The 13,935-nt window shown below is 41.4% G+C and overlaps 1 protein-coding gene across 3 annotated transcripts in view; it reads right to left on the bottom strand.

The window, feature by feature from the left end:
* Window positions 1-7,772: 7,772 nt before the first annotated feature.
* The window catches only part of rad18 (RAD18 E3 ubiquitin protein ligase), a 51,716-nt gene continuing 45,553 nt past the window's right edge, over window positions 7,773-13,935 (bottom strand). For all 3 annotated transcript variants that reach the window (XM_034084157.1, XM_034084156.1, XM_034084158.1), the window contains 2 exons: window positions 12,741-12,785; window positions 7,773-8,179 (listed from right to left, as the gene is read on the bottom strand). In XM_034084157.1, the coding sequence (XP_033940048.1) occupies window positions 8,074-8,179; window positions 12,741-12,785 (151 nt within the window). In that variant the 3' untranslated portion in view covers window positions 7,773-8,073. The remainder of the gene's footprint in view (window positions 8,180-12,740; window positions 12,786-13,935) is intronic.

Genomic DNA, 13,935 nt, shown 5'->3' with positions numbered 1-13,935 from the left:
GTAAGAAAGGTGATATATTGGGTTTTAAATCGTGTTTTAGGAAAACTGTCATAGAATAAAGAGCACAGCATAACATCTGAGTCAAAATAATAGTTTAAATCAGAATTTAGGGAGAAGCATTTGCATTTCTCAAAGTCCCTGTCACTACAACAGTGCACACTGAGAGTGCATTTTTGCAAATGAAATAAAGTATTGACTTTATTATGGAAATCTTGAAGCATGATATAAATAAAAAATCTATTGTGTTTTTGAGAATCAGTACAGTATAACAAAAATGATATTGCAATACTGTGTTGATATTTTCTAACACAGAAATAAGAAAACTCAAAGTTAGAAAAGTATCTTATCCAACTTTTACAAAAAGAAGCCAATAAATCAACTTTTAAAATCTATTGTGACGACCCCTCCACACCACGTGGGGTGCCGTCTGGTTGTGTGTGTGGTTTTGTGTGTGATTGCAGGTTCCAGCTGCAGCTGTCTGATGAGGCGCACCTGCTGGATGAGTTACACCTGGAAAGGAAGAGGATATAGGAGGAGCCCAGCCGTTACGTCGCTCTGTCTTCTCTGGGCACTTGTCCTGTGCAGCGTCAGGGACCTGTTGCCAGTTCTTGTTGTTTGTTTGCTTGTTTGTTTTGGAATAAATGAACATTATTTATCATACCCCTCGTCTCGCCTCCCCGCTTTATGTTGCAGCCCAGGAGCCGGGTTGTAACATATGAGGGCTCGTTGCTTTGGACCTGGGAAACGTGTGCGAACTGGATGTCCGTTGTGGGGACGGATTTCGCGCAGCTGCAGCTGTCATTGTGTGCAGCTGATTGGCTGGGAGTAGCGTTGCGGGAGTGAGTGTTTGGCAGTTCTAGTACACGGAGAGTGTATGGCAGCAAGTAGAGCACAGATCATTAGTTACCGTGGTATCTGTCCCTGTTAGGTATAGTACGGTCTTCATTGAAGGTCGTAGGGGGGGCTGTTAGTGCGGTGTGAAAGTGGTTAGAGCTATTAGCTCGGGAGCACGCCGAGGCTGCGGGTGGAGTTGCCGGTTTGCTGGTCGCCTCGCCGAGCTTACGGTAGAAAAGTGCATAAGTACCCGCCATAACTAGCACCTGAAGACTAGCGGGGAGTTTAGCTAGTTTCTGAAGGCAGTTAGAGGGACGGGCCACGGTAGCGTGTAGGTTGTGTGGTAGCGTGAACGTGCACTCCGTGTTTGCATGATGGAGAGTGTGGAGGACTTTGTGAGAGCGCCTACAGAGGAGCTACTGGAGGGTTTCTCACGTGAGCAGCTGATCAGTGTTGCTGAACATTTCCGCTTGGATGTTGGGGATAAGAGGATGAAGGAAAACATAAGAGGGATTGTAAGAGCAAATCTGTTCGAGTTGGGTGTTTTCAAAGGGGGAAAATATACTGGTGATCCTAGCAGAGACAGTGGCAGTACGTCTGGCTGCCGTGATACAGACCTGACTTTTGAGCAGAGAAAGGAGCTGTTGCTGATGCAGCTAGAAATTAAAAGGCTTGAGTTAGAGGAGCGGAGGTTGGGTTTACTTGCTGGGGCTGCAAGTCAGGCCTCTAATTTCCCTGATAGAGCTACTCCATTTGACGTTGCCGGTAATCTGCGGGTTGTGCCTCAATTTAATGAACGAGATCCAGATACGTTTTTCTCCTTGTTTGAGCGTGTTGCTGAGAGCAGAGAGTGGTTAGAGGCTAATGGCACCTTATTGCTGCAGTGTGTGCTAACAGGTAGGGCACAGGAAGCTTATTCTGCTTTAACGATGGCGGACAGCAAAGTGTATCTGAGGGTTAAAACTGCGGTGTTGAAGGCTTACGAGTTGGTCCCTGAGGCTTATCGGCAGAGGTTTCGGTCCTGGGAGATGTCTGACAGGCAGACACATGTTGAGTTTGCCAGGGATCTGGTTACCTCTTTCGGTAGGTGGTGTAACTTCTTGAAAGTGGATACGTATGTCGCATTGTGTGAGTTGATGGTGTTGGAGCAATTTAAAAATTCTGTGCCCAGCCACATTGCAGTTTACATCAGCGAGCGCAAAGTGAAGACTGCTGCAGAGGCTGCTGCTCTGGCAGATGACTATGTGCTAACGCACAGGGGCGGTCGCGACTTCAGGGTCCAGGATGAAGGTGGTATGTATCGTGCAGGGAGATGGAGAAGAGAAAGCTAATCCGCACGGGGGTGAGCGTGAGATGCGAGGTCCGCCACTGGGAGATTCGGAAATCTGTCATTACTGCAGGGAGAGAGGGCACTGGAAGGCTGCCTGTCCAAAAGCTAAGGCAAAAGGGGGGAACTGTGTAGGCCAGTTTAACTCTGCTGCTTGTGCTGTGTCTGTGGTGCCGTTACCCGTCATCTCTCCCTGTCAGCAGATTGATGAGCCATGCGGGTAGAAGGACCCAGTGTTTTCGGCATTTGTGTCAACCGGATACGTGTCATTGGTGGGAAGTGATATCAGCGTGCCGGTAAAGATTTTGAGAGACACGGCATCGTATGACTCATACATTCTGAGCTCTGTGTTACCGTTTTCGGAAGAATCTGGAACTGGGGATGCGAGGTATGGGAATGACTGTTGTGCCTGTTCCTCTGCATTCAGTGGTGCTTAACTCAGGTCTGGTGCAGGGTGAGGTCGCCATGGGGGTCCGTCCTGTAATGCCAATTGGTGGTGTGGATGTTATCCTGGGTAACGGCCTGGCTGGCAGCCGTGTGTGGGCTGAGGGTCCACCGCCTACCATGCAGTCATCTTCACCCACTGTGACTGTTAAGGCAGGGGAGAATGTCAAGTGCTCTCCTGCAGTGTTGGTGGCTTGTTCTGTGACCCGGGCTGTGAGCCGTGCACAGGAGGGATCTGAGCAGGGTGAAGAGGTCAGTGCGACAGATTCAGTGGTTATTCCTGACTGGTTGTTGTCGGTATCCCGCAGTGAGTTGGTGATGGAGCAGAAAGCGGATGTCTCCCTCAGTCCGTTTTTTGAGGCGGTTCTCTCCACCGGGGATGGAAATGGTGTCACCAGGGCTTGTCAGCTGCAAGGGGGATTGCTGGTGGTCACGTGGGAAAGGCTTCATGAGTGAACCAGTATATCAGATTGTGGTTCCTGTCAGATTTTGTGAGGAGGTCCTCAGAAAAGCGCATGGGCAGTCGGGACATCTGGGTGTCCGTAAAACATGTGGTTACCTGTTGTGGTATGTCTTTTGGCCTGGGTTGAGGAGAGATGTGTCTCTGCATGTTGGGTCATGTCACGCATGTCAGACGGGTGGGGCAGTTCGGCAGCGTCCTGGGGGTCAGGTCTTGGGTTTGTTGCCAGGGTCTAGGTTGCGGGTTCTGGAGGGACATTCCGGGTTCTTCCCGGTGCAGGTTCAGGGGACTGGTCAGAGTGGTTTTCTGTCCACGCCGGAATATCGGAGAAGAGCTCCTAGCTATTCGGGTACTTAACGGTGTTCTTAGGGGAACTCCTTTCTTATGGGGGGGAGTGTGACGACCCCTCCACACCACGTGGGGTGCCGTCTGGTTGTGTGTGTGATTGCAGGTTCCAGCTGCAGCTGCCTGATGAGGCGCACCTGCCGGATGAGTTACACCTGGAAAGGAAGAGGATATAGGAGGAGCCCAGCCGTTACGTCGCTCTGTCTTCTCTGGGCACTTGTCCTGTGCAGCGTCAGGGACCTGTTGCCGGTTCTTGTTGTTTGTTTGCTTGTTTGTTTTGGAATAAATGAACATTATTTATCATACCCCTCGTCTCGCCTCCCCGCTTTATGTTGCAGCCCAGGACCCGGGTTGTAACACTATTGTAAAATAAACATCCTTGAATAAAAGTACATATTATTCATATATACTTCAGAGACGGTTTTGTTCATGGAATGGGTGACTTTTTTTATTATCATTATTAATATTAATACTGTTATGGTTATAGTTATTATTTTAAATACTTTTTTTCAGTTTCTTGGTTTTTACAACTACAACAAAATACGTCTTTCTTTCAACTTTGATGTGTGAAATTGTGAAGTGAAGTCTACTGATGTTTTTCTAGAGAGGAAAATGAGGCATCGAACAGGACTCGCGTCTCCCTTTTAAACTGCTAACACTTATGATAAAAAATAAGCACTCGAGACCTTTCATTACTGCGTACTTTTGACAGCGTTCAATAGTTACCAATCGCAAAAACTAAAAGCAGGTATATACTCAAAATAAGTGGGAAAGTGTCTTGAATCTCAATGTGTTTGTATTGGGAAAACCAATATTTTTGAGAACCCTCAAGGATGCAGGGAGCAGACAAGAAGGCCAATACTGCCCAAAAAGAGCACACTTAAGGTGGTGTGGGCCCTTCCAAAAATAGTAATAGCCCAAAAACACAGGAAGAATCATAAAGGTAAACAGATCAATCCCTTTCACAAATAACAAGCGTGCTAAAGTTTAATATGGGCACATGCTGTCTGGGGAGATTGAGTAAAATGTTGGCTCATCTCGAGACTCTGTCTCCTCTCGCTTTTTTTTGTCTAAAAGTGCTGCTAGTGTTACATCCAACAAGGTAGGTAATTGCATTAATTTGGCATGTGTCTTAATCATTTCCTTTTTGATTGCAAGGAAGGGAACAATCACAGCTCCATTGCTGGCATCTACTGCCAAACCACACAAATTAAACCATATTTCATACTAAGTTAAATCCTTTTTGTTGTAAGGAAGTTTGAAGGAAAAGAGACACAGGCCCTCATAACTAGATTAGATCTTTCCACAAAGTGAATACTTGGATGTGTCACAAAGTTTAAAGCTAATAATGCAGAGCATTAAATTAATCATAATGGAACATTCCTTTAATATGAAAGCATGGATCTTGTTGTATTAGTTTGGATCATCATTCCTCTCCATCATGGTTGCATTTTAATCATGATTCTTATTGCTGAGTTCTTGATTCATCTTGGGTCTAAAACTTAACAATAAGGGTCCAAAACAGAAAGAAATGCAATGACAATAAAACTGATTTTACCCATATCAGATTATTGTTATTGTTTAGAACAGACTCAAACTGTATCTCCGTATCATGTGATTTGACTTGTTTGGGGGACATATCCTACAGATGCTATAGAATGAAAAACAGTACAGTAAATCTCCAATAGAGTTGTTTCATACACAAGGCTCAAGAAGAGACCTTATAAAGCCTTTTACAAAATTACACTACACATGAGCTTTTAAGTATTTCCTCACACTGCTGTGAAGGTATTATCCCAGATGGTCTGTTGTCTCATATGAATTACATTCTAATGTTCAGCTTGGTCAATTTTATATATAGTATCACCTTTCCTGAACCACTATCAAGTGAATTGTCCTGGAAATGGTTTAGATGAACTGAGGAACTCAATCCTCAGCCACAAGATGTGGTACCTGAAGTAAGTGAACCTTTCATAGAGAGAACAAGTGTGATAGATTGTCGGAGGAGTGCTACTTCAAGTGCAGCTGTCAAAAAGCAGGTGCTATTTAGAGGCCATAATGTAGACTGAAAAAAAAGACAAAAAATAACTTGACTTGTACTTACAGTATAGCTTTTTGATCTATACGTCACAATCAAAAAATATGAAGGCACTCAGTGCAGGCAAAACCCATTTTTTTATTATTTGGTTATTACAGCTAGTCCAAGTCTTTTTTTGTCTTAAGCGTACATTGTGAGTAGACATGCAACAAAGTCCAACCAACTTAAAAAAACTTTTATTCTACAGGAAACTTAGATCCATCAAAGAACTGACACAAGTTGATTTAGAGCTGCTTTGTAATGTAGATGTAAAAACTGCACATTGGTAGAAAAGGGAAAACAATGATACCATAGGGTGTGTGTTTCTTATATACTGTTGTACTCCATACAAAAAAAAACTAGATGCCAAACTACAGGAAAAAAAACACGAGTAAGGGATAGACTGTGTGTTATGGGATTGTTTGTTAATGTTAATTATAAAATGTTCGTTATCCATAGATTTTAAATGTATATGAATCTCCTAGTGTCTTATTTAAGTTGTCTTATAAATATAAACCACAATCCAAATTACAGTGAACTTTACACAAAAGAACCACTGAAAATGTCTACAGTAGTCTACTTAGAGGTTATTGTGCTGCTGATATTCTGAAACAACATTTAAAGATGGTCAAATGGAACTCTCTTTCAGCAGAAAGCCATCCAACACTGATATACAGAAATATCACTATTAATGTCAGAGCACCCCCTTCAACCCCGCCTCTGGATCAAGATACATCTGTCACTCCATTGGCTGGATCTTTCAAATGCTTAGGGGGACAAAAGGATTTTAAGCACAAAAGGGCTGATAACACTGCAGCCATTTTCGTCCTCGAGGCTGAGCCTAATGCAAGATGGAATCTGGGCAGAGAAGTTAATGCAGAAATCTCGGTCTTGATGGTGAATGTGCCATTGTAGGTCTGATACTCTGACTTCTGATTTCTCACCATGACATTTACATTGGCTATCCCTTTTTAGTAGGGTGCGCAGTAAAATTGATTCACATAAGAATCCCGATTCTATCTAGTTTTTTTTTTTTAAAACCACATTTTACAGTCTTGCCGAAACGCTGTTTTCCATTTTCTCTATGGCGTGAGCTCCGTAATGTCCCGCTAACATGGCACTTTATGCAGCATCCAGGGAAACCCTCTTCACTCTGCCCGCTCTTCATGCCTCAAAGGGCGGACTCCTGAGCTATTGAATCGCCAATCGATTGTGAATCGACTCGTGAGATTTCCTGAATCGTGCACCCCTACTTTTTAAGTGCTTTGGTTGGCTATACAGGCTCTCACGGCTGTACAGGACATTCAGAATGTGGGCACATTTTATTACCACGATGCAGTGACGTCACCATTTATAAGATTAAAATGTTGTTTCACCTTGCGTTGGAAATATGATGAATTTTCCCTTCTACGTTATCACCAAGACACAGAAAAACAAGGGGACTGATTTCTACTGAAAGTAGGCAGTGTCTGTGGATCAATGTGTGTATGGAATCAGTGATATCACTGCGTGCTTCACTGCATTCCAAGTGGGGGCAGGAATAAGGAGCCACTCAACCTCTCCTGTGGTTCCAGACAAGAGTCCCTGCTAATTAGACCAGAGACAAATAGCATCACTGTATTGGAAAGAGATGAGGGCGCAATGGGATCAGACGTGTGTGTTATTAATGAGCATCACACACATTGAAAGGAGTCCAGCAATGTCTGTCAGTGCGTCTCTGCTTTGTCTGAGAGGAGGGAGTCTGGTCAGAGGCACTCATGTTTCTGACTGCAGGCTCCAGACGAGCTCCGTTTTCAATCAAGGTCGGCTCCCAAATGTGTTCCCGCACACTCTCCCATAAACATCACCTCGGTACGTGTTTACACCCTTGCTTTCTTTGACCTGCGGTTTTCACAAGCATTATGTTTCATTTAATTACTTTTCTTTCAAAGAAAACAAATAATTTAAAAGCTCCAGATTTGTTGCATGCTTTTGCAATTGCCATGACAGAGGAATCCTATGTGACTAAGCTTCTTATTTAAGGTCGCCAAAATATTCTAGGGTAATTTTGAAGATTGACTTGATAGTTTAGCAAACAGAAAGACATCCAGCTATTTGGTGAAAAAAAGTGCATATTAGGTATTTTTGGGGATCATTCATACAACTGCAAATGTATTATTTACACCACAGTGCCAAAGCACAAATGTTTAGATGTGTACACGTTAACATCAATTTGTGATGACATGGGCTGTGAATGTTGGAAAATAAAGTTTTTATGTAACCAGAAAAATGTTCCAATACAAAACCACAGAATTCAACAGGTTTATTTCAGAATAAAATCCATATTACACGGAACCTTAACACAAGTAACATTTATATAGTCCTCTTGGTCCTGGAAAAATGTGATGATATGGCAACAGCTCAATGTGGATCACAAGACCGTAAAGAATGTAACAATTCTAAACATTACATAATACCATAACATGATGTAAACAACGCAACTTCAGAAAGTCACAAAAATGAAATGCCGGAACCAGAAAGATCATAAAGTGCATCACTTCACAATTTGCTTGAATTTCAGTCAAAAATGTATTTAATTGACATCTTTTACATCGTTGTTTTCCGCCGTCGTTTTCCACTGACGGGCGAGGATGCTGCATCGTCTTCGCTCGTGCTCGATGCTCTCTTTTGACCTGGTTTCCCCTCCATGTCTCTATGATAGAACATTGTCAGAGTTCAGAACATTTTAGTGTTTTGTGTAAAGAAATAAAAATAAGCAAAGTTAAGTTGATTGAGATGTTAATATTAGTATGCTCAGACTTCCATGTCCTGAAGTGTTGTTGCAGTAAAAACAAGGAAACAGTAAAACAACTATTACTCAGGGCACTAACATTGCACTAAATTGAAACAAAGGATCATCTGAAAAATCACATTTTGTGGTAATAGAGCCAACCTTTTTGTCACGCTTCTGCTGCTAAATAATTAGACATTTGCTGAGAACCAGCTGCTCTGTTTCAGCACAAAATCAATCAATTAGCAGTAAATGACCTACCGATCACGATGTTCCTTTCCAAAATATGCATCAGCAACAAGCCCCAGAGCCATAAAGACCACAAATGATTTAAATCAATCTCAAACGGTCTTTTTTAAATTGCTTCCTTCTCTCCTTGATCCTGGGAGTCTTATTGTGTGTAGAATAAAAGAGAAAAAGTACTGTAGAATGTTCTTTCTGAATAATAGTAAGCCTACCCTTTACACAAACAATACAGCACTAATAATACTAATATTGTTGTATGCCCTGCAATAGTCTCATATTGTCAATCTGTGTTAATACATTTTATTGATGGCAAGTAAACCCCTAATTAAATCTGTCATAGAATGAAACTACTGTGCATTACATTTTTGTAAAAAGCTGGATTTTTGTTCACTTCAATAAAAGGGATTATTATCAGCATAATTTAATGCAAAATAAGTGAATATTGTCGTGAATATTGTCACACACACACACACACACACACACACACACACACACACACACACACACACACACACACACACACACACACACACACACACACACACACACACACACACACACACACACACACACACACACACACACACACACACACACACACAATGATATTATTATCACAAGTCATGTGATATCCCTTTCCTAAACTAATAAACACAACATGGGTAGCGTTTAATTAGGTCAGTGAATAGAATTGCCAAGATTTTTTCTTTAATAATTGTGTATTCTCCAAAATGTATGAGAGGTTAATCATGCAATGCACATTACTGGCATATTGAATTCCAACTCTGCTCATTATTTTTACATCAATATGACAGTTCCAACGTGGTAATAATATAGTATTTTATTTATTTATCTGAGACGAACAATCTGCGTTTTTCATCATTAAAATTCCGAGTTTTATTCTGAAAGAAACCTCACTGTTGTCAGAGCAACATGTCTGCATTGAGCGTTCAATGCCCTTAAATAAGCTGTTTTCCCTCATGAATTGTCTCCTGACGCATCAGCAATTCTTGCTACAGCGTAAGCCCTGGCTTCACAGGTCAGCACGTGGTGTTGGGGGACATCAGATCTGTCCCATAAGAGATGTTCCGATAACATGAACACGCAGTATCTTCCATGTGGAACCACTTACAGCTTCACATGAAGGGCTCTCTTCAGCTGATTATACTACAGATATATATATATAACCCTCCAGCCACTTCTCTGCCTCTATCTTCACTGAATGGACTGGAAAAACAAAATTCCAGCACTGGAATTTGGGTCAGAAGTCCACATGTGGGGAGAATGGGGAGACAACTAAGCATGCTAGATTACTCGTAAGCATGCTAGGTTACTCGTAAGCAAGCAGTTTGCCTCTGTACAAAGTGCGGATCAGGACTAAATCAACATTTAAGTTCTCATGATTGTCAGACAAAGGCTGAGGAGAAGAGATAAAGCCTTGCCTGATGGAAAAATACATATATTTTCGCACTTGGGAAACACACAGACTTGGCTTTTGCCTATTGAGTTGCTCAAGCATTTCAAGACTGGTGAGCTGTGACTCTATACTGAAAATGAGCTGGTCATTAAAAGAGATTAGGAGAGGGTCTTGGTTAACCGCAAGACACACAAAGTTAGATCGCACCCCGGATATACAGCTCTGGAACAAATTAGGAAAATTAACCACCCCAAATCTTTCTTAAATCTCAATCTCTACATGTATGGCAACCATTCCATTCCAGTGTCAGTTGAATACCATCAGATAAATGTTGTCTGTAATTAAAAAATCAAATAAAAATGTCATTTTACTCAAACGCATACCTATAAATAGTAAATTTAGAGAAACTGATAATGCCTCAGTGTGGTCTCTTAATTTTTTTCAGAGCTGTATGTGCGACTGTTGTTTTGTTCGTAGTGTGACAGCAAAGATGTCTATATTTTAAATGTCCTTGAAACAAACTTGCCCCGTGAGTTATAATCATACAGCACAGAACAATGATAACAATTGATGACAACTGTGATGTGCCACAGAGTTTGTAATGTATGCTTGTCCTATATTCTGTGACCAAAAAAGAAACAATCATTTTGTAATGCACAGTTCGCAAGAGAATAAGTACCAAGTGACCAGAAGAGCTTGCTGTTTGATTAAACTGTCAGCAGTAAGAGTCCAGTAACAAAATGATTAATTAAAGAGAAAGAGGATAAACAGAATCCAGGAAATAGACTTCCAAATACTAGGTCTCAATATTAAGCCCACTTGACACAGCTATAATTGGTTTGAGTCATGGACAACTGAACAATTAAATCTATTGCTTAAATAACTAAGTGTCCCTAGAAATATTGCCCGGGACGTTGTCAATCACGAGGAACTCAGGGACACTAACTTCAAGAAAAATGCTCCACTTTTATTTGACAGGAGTGCTATCTGCTGCCTCTGATAACTAAGGTCCCTAAACATGAGGAAAAGCGTGGTATAACATCAGAAGAAACCAGGGACAACCTGTCCAACTTTAAGCTGCGAGTGAAAAACAACATCTTTGAAAGCAGGCAGTCTTACAGGCTTACTGGCTCTTGTTTTATTATGGCTTGTAGACCATTTTAGACGCCTCAACAAAAAGGCAGGGTTGATCAATATCAATGACAAGGGAAGAATGTCAACGCCTTATTTCTGTCAGATCCATATCTGGCAATTTCCAAAATTTCCCCAGATATGTATTTGATATTCAGACAGGTCTAGACCTTAACTTTACATAATGCGCAATTCAAATACAGCGAGACATTTCCCCATCTGTTGTAGAGGTCTGATAAGCTCTAACAAAACAACAAACATAACCATGATCTTTTTAACACTGGCTGTTGGGATGATTGCACTTATTACTCTTCAGTGATCTCAAATTAAACCTCACTTTACAGACCCATGTCGACAACCTCGTAAGCTTTTGTAAAAATTGGATCTTTGTATGCAACAATAAAACACATCATGCTTCTTCTTTGCAAGTAGGAAAACCAGTTTGTGATTATGTTTTCTCTTGATTAGGGGCCGATATTCCGCATTTGACCGATTATCGGTATCGGCCTTTTTTTTAATCAAATTGCCGATAAGACTTTGGCTCTGATGCGGCCGTTTCTCTGGCTGCAGTCACCACTCTGTGTACACGAGCAATATCCCGCCCACAGCGCTATCTGATAGGCTATTACTGAAGATTTTCCATGGGGAGCCAGCCAGAGAGGCGGGACATTCTCAGATTACAGGCAGGTGCGAAAGAACGCAGACACAGACTGAAGCAAGCAGCAGCGCTGAGCGGCAGAGCCATACATGTGTTAAATCGAAGTTCAATAAACATCCCTATCCCCTATGCTGAAGTTGCAAAAACACCACGATCTTATGATCCAATTCTATCAGTTTCCCAGTTACACAGGGACGCGGGAAGTCAGTCAGAGTTGGGGGTGCGTGCAGCGTCTCGCAGCGGAGTAACTGTGGTGGGGGGGAGGGGCTGCGAGTGGAGCCTCGCAGTTTTTCAGGTTGATATGTGAAGCTCATTAGCTAGCCAACATGTATTTAGCAAATGTTTAGCAAAATATTAGAAGTGAGGCTAGTAGACTAACGTTAGGTCTACTATAATAGCCTCACTTTTAATAGTTTGTAAAACATTAGCTAGCACTAGTGTTTTGCAGTTACTAGCAGCTTATTGGGATTTTATGCTAGATAGACAGATATAATAAATTAAGCATTATTGTTAGTTAAGCATGTCAGCCTGCAGCCCCACTTCTTGTCTCTCTCTAACTCATTGCAGATGGCTGCACTAAAGAAAAGAGCACAGAGAGGAAACCAGCTGTAAGATGTTTAAAAGCTTAATTAAATTAAATATAATATAGGCTATGCTTAAATGCATTTAAAAGAAATTGTGTTGAGTTGTGTTGGAGTTTGTGTTATTCTACCTTTTGACACCAAGATTTCTTTTTTTACTGCAAATGTATATCGGTTCCAAATATCGGTTATCGGTCTCCTTGATTACTAATAATCGGTATCGGCCTTGAAAAAGCCATATCGGTCGATCCCTACTCCTGATACAAGTTAGTATTGTGTATATTCATCTGTCTCTTTTCACTTTAAAGCCTCTAGACTCTGTAACAAAGTCCCATGTTAATCTATCCATTACCAGAACTGTGTGATTACTTTTAATACAATGTTGTGGGGTGGCATAGAAAAACACTCAGATAACATTTTGACAGTTGCAATAACAGCAGGGTTACTCACTGAGGGTTACTGACAGCCTCCGGACCAAAGATGTCTGAGATGGAACTGTGATGGGAGAAAGAGAGAGGAGAGCACGAACATGTCATTTACAAAGTTTTACTGATATAGGTTTTCTTCTGTTTCAATAGTCAAACTTAGTACACTGAATGTACTTAGTACATTACCTTAAAAAAGCTGCTTTAAAGACTGTGATGCCCTAAAATATATGGACGATGCCTATAGACAAGTGTTTGGACTGTATGACACAACTATCAGTGGAAAAGTCATGCCATTGACAGGATAAAGAAAATCAGAAATAGATTTTTCATATTACCAAGAGGGTATAGTTGCAAAACTGTCTCATGCTGTCCCGCAGTGAGATCTGGGAGTTACAGTCAGGCAGTTGAAGTGCCTGTGCTTTTGCAGACCACGTATGAGACGTATCAGTCTGTGTTTCTAAATTGGGGTTTTCAATTTTCATTTGGTTTGTTATGTTTTTACATCATGTATGAGGTTTTCCGTCTGTGGCTATAAGGATGGTTTTATTGTCTCGTGCTTTTACATTTATCCTACCGTTTTTCTCTAAATGTATGTATGCTGCTTTTTTATATATTTATTGATGTACAGCACATTGGTCAACTCTGTTGTTTTTTAAATGTGCTAAATAAATAAAGTTGGATCGGATTGGATTGGATACAGTTTCCGGCCTGTCCATTTCCCCCAAACTCCCAATATTGTAATGAGTTCCCACCAGCAAACAATACGCAAAGTATGTCACAACACCAACAACTAGGGATGCTCCGATCGCCAATCGCCGGAATCAGTATCGGCCGATACCGATCCGATCGAATGGAAGATTTATACATCACTTTAAATCTTCCATTTAAAGTGGTGTTTAAAACTCAGTTAATGGGGCTCATTCACTGGAGCTTCCACAAACAACAATCAACTTAATTATTACATTCAAATGATGCACATTATTCAAGTTTACATTCACTTTGGATAATAACATGGGAGAAATTAGCGGAAGCGCTCTCTTTTCCTCTCTCCCTTTCTCTCTCCCTCTCCTGACAGCCTGTCAGTATCTCATGCAGCTCACTGATCCAGTAATGAGTGACCCGACAGTGAAGAATACATATATTTATAATGACTAGTTTAGCTTGTTCCAGGGGTAGATAAAATAGCTAAGTGTGTTAGGTCTAACTCTTGTGTGTTT

The sequence above is a fragment of the Pseudochaenichthys georgianus genome, chromosome 5 (genome assembly GCF_902827115.2).
Source record: "Pseudochaenichthys georgianus chromosome 5, fPseGeo1.2, whole genome shotgun sequence".
Lineage (NCBI taxonomy): Eukaryota > Metazoa > Chordata > Actinopteri > Perciformes > Channichthyidae > Pseudochaenichthys > Pseudochaenichthys georgianus.
Note: the sequence above shows the minus strand (reverse complement) of the source record. Positions and strands in the feature narration are given on the sequence as shown.